The following is a 6,000-nucleotide window of genomic DNA, read 5'->3' as shown; positions in this document are numbered from 1 at the left end:
GTGAAAGAAGTCACTGGGACTTCATTTCAGATGTTAGCTGTCATCTCAGGTTGATAAACCTATTTTTTTAAGACTCAAATCCAGCTCTTGAAAACTAATTTGGTAGCGCTTCCATCCTTACATAGAAGTTGTGCAGAAACTTTACAAATGCATGACATTATAGAGTTCTGTCACACCTGCCAGACACAACTCTGACGACAAACTCAAGTGATCTCATCAAATATTAAAGCAAAGGTGTCAGGGAATGATGACATATGTCTTGTTTGAAATGTTGTGCCTGATTTAAAGTTTCCAGCTGGGTTCTCTCGTGTGGGTCTAATTAAACCGGAATGTATTTCCTGAAAAACAGATCTGAAATAGAACTTTGAACTCCCATTAATCAGTGTTTTTTTTTTCTTGTCAGCCCTCTACAGCTTTAATTAAAAGTCCCCTGGAATAGTGGTTCACACATGTCATTTCCAATTTGAAGGCTTAGGCTGTAACTAGGACACTCATTATATGGTATACATGAAATCTGTAACTCAAATCCACCCTTCAGTACTCTAATCAGCAGACCTTTGGTAGTTCCAGAGCCAGGCTAACAAACTAACATGAAACTGACGTCCCTCAGCTTTGGGATCAACCCACCTGCTCATACCGTACTTGTATACGTATACGTACATAGTATGACGATACTGTGGCACTGTAGGGTGCAAAGTTGGCCATCTTTAACGTCATATTACACATGGTCTGGTGAAAAAGTCCTCAAGAAGGGCAATGTCATTTTTACGTTTTTTTTCTTCAGATTATGAAAGTGAAGATTGTAACAAACCAAATACCGGAGAAACTTGCTCTGAATCAAAACACATGCAAAACAGCTGCTAGTAGCTAGCAAGCTAGCGAGGAACATCGTTATGAACATCTAACTGCATGCTTAGCACATCACAACTTGATAATAGAACAGGAATAAAAACAAGACAGGCAACAGCACAACTACAGGGTTACATATACATAAAACAAGCATAAAGCAGCCTACAGCAGACGATACAGTGATTCCAATTCAAAGATGATTAAGTATTTAGTAATCTTAAAACTGTTGTTTGTTATATCGAGTGGGCTCTTTAACACTTACACTTTCGTAATATGCAAAACAACAGAAAGTATCAAATGTTTTGGTCATTTGCGCGACTTGAGAATTGCCAACATTGCTTTTCACCAGACTGTGTCACAGATGTGATTAATCATAATCCAATAGGAGTTTTGAATATTGCAACTAGCATTTGTATGATATGCAATGCATTTTCAACCTGTTTACTAAAACTCTGGTTGAATAATCACATTTACATTTTTTTTTAAATAATAATAATCATGTTGTAGACTAGTATGGTGTAGAGTAGGTGTTTTTGCTCAGAATAGAAACTGAGGAACACTTCTTCAAACACAACAATAAAATTTAATTATGCATTTTCTCAGCTTAGACCAGATGCAATGTATAGATGAAATAACAACATATTTCATGCATATCCGTCAGTTTGCCACCATCTGCAAAGTTGTAGACACTAACTAGTAATGAAAGGAAAGTAATAATATTACGAGCAAAGTAATAATTCTCATTGTATATGATTTTGTTCTAATGAAAGTTCCAGTGGGAACACAAATCATGAGCTGAATCAGCCAACAGGGTGCAGCAATGAAGCATATTAATAGCCTCTTTCATACAGATGAATAAGAAGACAAACGAGAGCCAGCATTGCCCTTCATGAGCAGACTCAGAATTCCCTAGCTCATTCTAACACCACTGTGGATTTGCAGTGTGAGGTAATGGATATCCATACCTGATACAGTACATACGGCACCTCCAGCATCAACATGAGTGTTAAGTACCACAGTGTACGCTTTACTGTAACTGTTCCATACAGAGATGTGGGTGGATTTGAGGGGATGATAAACTCTCAGTTCAGCGTCTGGTTAATTTATTGCTTAATTGCGTTGCCAGGCCCTCTCTGGCCAGCAGACATACTGCTTCTTCCCTCTCAACTGTTTCTGGAGATGCTGTGTTTGACCCAGAGGGGTTCTTTTCATCAGGTCCAATTTGCCATCCATGGCCAGCCAGCTAATTATATTTTGTGAGTTGACCCCTTTGAGTTGGAGGCTGAAAGTGGGAGCTTTGATTAGGCCCCGGTTTTTATCACCGAGCAGACACTTCCACGTCGTTATCCCACTTTCTGCTGACAGCCCAACTGCCTCAAGGTTGCACAGCAGCACTGGCGCATAATAATTCCACATTCATGTCACAAGGTTCAAGAAGTACTTCTCTGGCACCGCACCTAATTTTATGGAATTTTACTGTGGTTTGTCTGATATATGGGAGGTTTTGTCCGAAAATACAGGCGTAGGGGAATGAAAGTGAAATAGTGTGCTGAAGAGGTTTCAAAGACCAGACCGGGCATGACACAAGCCATTAGACAATGCTATCAAACATTAATAACACCTTTGTACAATATACAATATGTGCCAGAGGGCTAACTAACGATCCAGTTGTACTAGGTGACAGTGTGCTAACTGGTGGACCAGACGTAAGCCACAGAGTTGGGTTACTCACCCTAAAGAACTCTTTGGTGGAGCCTGAGTCCAGGGTTCCATAAGCGATTTCAGTTTGTTTGGCCAGATCCTCAGCACTCTCTATAGGAGAGACCATTCTCTCCACGGTGAGAAAGGCAGCCAAGTTAGCCGTGTAGGATGAGATTATAATCAAGGTGAAGAACCACCAAACACCTCCGACAATTCTCCCTGACAGAGACCTGAGAAAAAGAGAGAGGAAGGGAGAGAGAGATATATAAAGAGAGAGAAAGTGAGCGTTAACCAGCAACCACCAAATGTATTAAAGGATGCTGTTATTAGGTGACAAAAGTACAGCTGGTGCCAAATCTATATCTTTGTACTGTATGTGCGCTGCCTCTACAGTGGTACAGTATCAGTCACCAAGAGTGTCTCTTCAAACCCCTAAAAGCCTGATGCAGAGTCATCAAATTCTTATCCAACTTTAAAAAGTTAATTGCCCATTCCAGTATATGACACAGCGTTTTAATAGAAAACGTTGTCCAATCCAGCAGACTCATCACTAGCTGTAGGACAGTGAGACTGGGGTCAACGTTTATGGTCAATCTGGGCGCCTAGCCTAAAGTCATAATGACCCTAAAAGCCAGAGGGAAGTATTGATATAATTATTTTGTCAATGACAGTTTTATTATTCCCCGGACACTCAAACAAAACTAAACGTTAATGACGCCAATACGTTTGAATTGAGTTCAGCTTCCGACATTGAAGGACGGAGGGATAACAGTGTGATACTTGAAAGATAATATTTCAGATCGCTACAAGAACATAATATCCATTCCATTTTTACTGTACTCTATTTTTGCTATCCTACTTCCTCAAAACTCAAAGGCTTCGGAGACCGTGCCTTCTCACGGGCCGCACCCCGCCTCTGGAACTCTCTTTCCTCAGCCACTCAGACACTCACCCTCACTCTCCCACCTCAAAACTTACCTGTTCTCCCATGCATACAACCTCCCCTACCCCTAACCATCTCCCCTAACCCTGCCACCCTCCTCCCCGCCTGGACATTGAGACATGGACAACGTTAATTGTTCCCCCGTTCGTTAACTCTGTGTTCTATGTGCTCATGTTATCTGTTGCTTGCTGTTTATTATTATTATTATTATTATTATTATTATTATTATTATTATTATTATTATTACTTCTACTCTGAATGGCTTAGTTGACCCACCTGGGGGAGATGTCACACCCCTGTTGCATGAAGGCCCCCAGAGAGAACCACAGACTGTTGAAGATGCCAAAGTCATTGGGCGGGTCAGGCGGCGTCTGGGGGTCTTTGGTCTCGTCCTGCTCGTCCAAGTTCCACTCGTAGGGGCTGAAACGGCTCACCAGGAAAAGCACCACGCTGACGCCGATATAGGCGAACACTATACACATCCAGATCTCATAGGCCAGCGGGTCCAGGAAGGAGAAGACTCCGGGCTTGGACTTTTGGGGCTTCTTTATCATTATGGAGATGCCCAAGCTCATAAAGGGCTTGGAAAAGTCTATCATCTCCTCTCGAACCAGGGTTATGGTCAGAGGTGCGACAGCTATATCTGCTCTCTGGAAACAGGGACATGTACAGTGTACAGCATTAGTTTGGTCTGGCTCAGAGACCCGGGCGATTGTTCAAGACATTTGCATCACTGTTACTGAATTCTAATTAACCTAGTTCAGTTCAAACAACTTTTGTTAAGTTAAAGATTCATAAGAAAATGTGTTAGGCATCTTTAAAATAGTGCTTCAGAGAAAACTTAATCAAGGTTATTTTTTTATGCGTGTTAGAAATTGGCCACAGTTCTGCTGTATATATTCTTTTCACGTAGACCAAGTAAAAACATCATGAAAGGGAGGAAAAGAGAAGCTTGCATAGAGCCCCAGGACACTTTTAGTCAACATAGCAGAAACAACAACAACAACCCCAATTCTTACAGTACAAATAAACTATTTGTGTACTTCTGTGTCCTACAAAGCAGTTGACAAACATTACATAAAAGATACAATAAAACAGAAAGGTATAGAACAGTTCTAGCGAGATTAAAAGAGAAATGAAAGGTTTATAGAGAGGGCAGCAGTTTATAGAGAAGTTTTTAGTTGGAATTCAATTGCTGAAGACGACTGTGGGAATACTTTACCGGGAGACTCAGAAAACGGTCTGAAAACTTCCCAGGTAGCCTATATGAGTAATAAAAGTAATTGCGAAAATCTATTTCCTTTTATCTTTAGTATCAAAGTCTCAATAAATCCAAAAAGTATTGTGAAATAATTTGCATATAAATAACAAAGTAAAGCAAATAGGTGATCTACTGTTTATGTAGGAATAGCCATACAAGAAACATGAATAACAAGCCAAGATCCTCTTCCAAAACTCAGGAGTTAAATATGCACATAGTAACATAGGACTCTGTCTGTCCAACGTAAAATGGCTGTGGTTTAAATTACAGTTTATAAAGTGGCTATTAGAGAGAAAAACTGTAACCCACGGCAGTGTAAACTACTCCACTCTTGCATCCTCCATCAAACCCCATTCTCTGAAGAGCCTGTTCTGGCATTCGCATTATTTCTATTTCTCAAGCTGCTTCTTGTTCCCTTTTCTTTCTCCTTCCATGCCTCCTATCATGGCATGTTACCAGACCACATTGTTGAGAGTGGTGACGTTATTGTACACTCAAGAAGATGGCTTGCTTCGTAAAAAACAGAAAAGAAGAATTAATCACTTGTATATTTAGACAGTGTTACTGCGGCTAGTGTGTACGTGGTTCGTCAAACAGCTTCACAAGCAGTGACTCGTGAAGGACACCTATCTGTATTGTTCCAACACAGACATTAGGAGAATAACAGGGGATAAACTGGAGGATAAATTGCGTCTTACAAGGTCAAGTAGAGAAATACACCAACAAACCAGATGAAGGCATCTGGGTTTCTCGCGCCTCTCTACACATGACTGTGCAGCGTTATAAACACCATCATCACAGTGTCTTATTCAACAGTCAATCAATGGGGGGGGGGGGGCAACAAAACGATAAAGAGCACCTTCAGGCCTAACCTTTCAAAGACAACTAAAATCAAATTAATTTACTGGTCAAAAGGTCAACGCCAACACAATCGTTAGTCCGGCCCCCGCCTGTCGTCAAATACAGATGCTGAGATGCTTTATGGAGGCTTGATGGGGGTATTTTTTCTCTCCATCAGCAGGGAATGGAATTTTCCCATTTTGAGGATAATTTTCAAGCGTTGGCAGTTGGCACATCAAACCAGGCAATCTGTCTGGCTGATGGTTGGGAAATTGAGCAGATGAGGAAGCCTAACCCCTCATGCATTTTGTATATGGCCGCTCCTTCACTATTGTGTTGGCCTCAGAGAATGGTGAATGACTTTGGTTGGTTTTAGGTATTTAGAGAGTGTGAGCCCTCTGACAAA

At 41.0% G+C, this 6,000-nt stretch overlaps 1 protein-coding gene across 2 annotated transcripts in view; it reads right to left on the bottom strand.

The window, feature by feature from the left end:
- Window positions 1-6,000, bottom strand: part of gria3b (glutamate receptor, ionotropic, AMPA 3b) — a gene marked incomplete at both ends in the record, with an annotated part of 80,222 nt that overhangs the window by 11,286 nt on the left and 62,936 nt on the right. For both annotated transcript variants that reach the window (XM_080527801.1, XM_080527802.1), the window contains 2 exons: window positions 2,582-2,780; window positions 3,770-4,143. In XM_080527801.1, coding sequence (XP_080383927.1) covers window positions 2,582-2,780; window positions 3,770-4,143 — 573 coding nt within the window. The remainder of the gene's footprint in view (window positions 1-2,581; window positions 2,781-3,769; window positions 4,144-6,000) is intronic.

Source organism: Nansenia antarctica (assembly GCF_963989245.1).
Source record: "Nansenia antarctica genome assembly, chromosome: 3".
Lineage (NCBI taxonomy): Eukaryota > Metazoa > Chordata > Actinopteri > Argentiniformes > Microstomatidae > Nansenia > Nansenia antarctica.
This window is presented reverse-complemented; position numbering and strand designations above follow the sequence as displayed.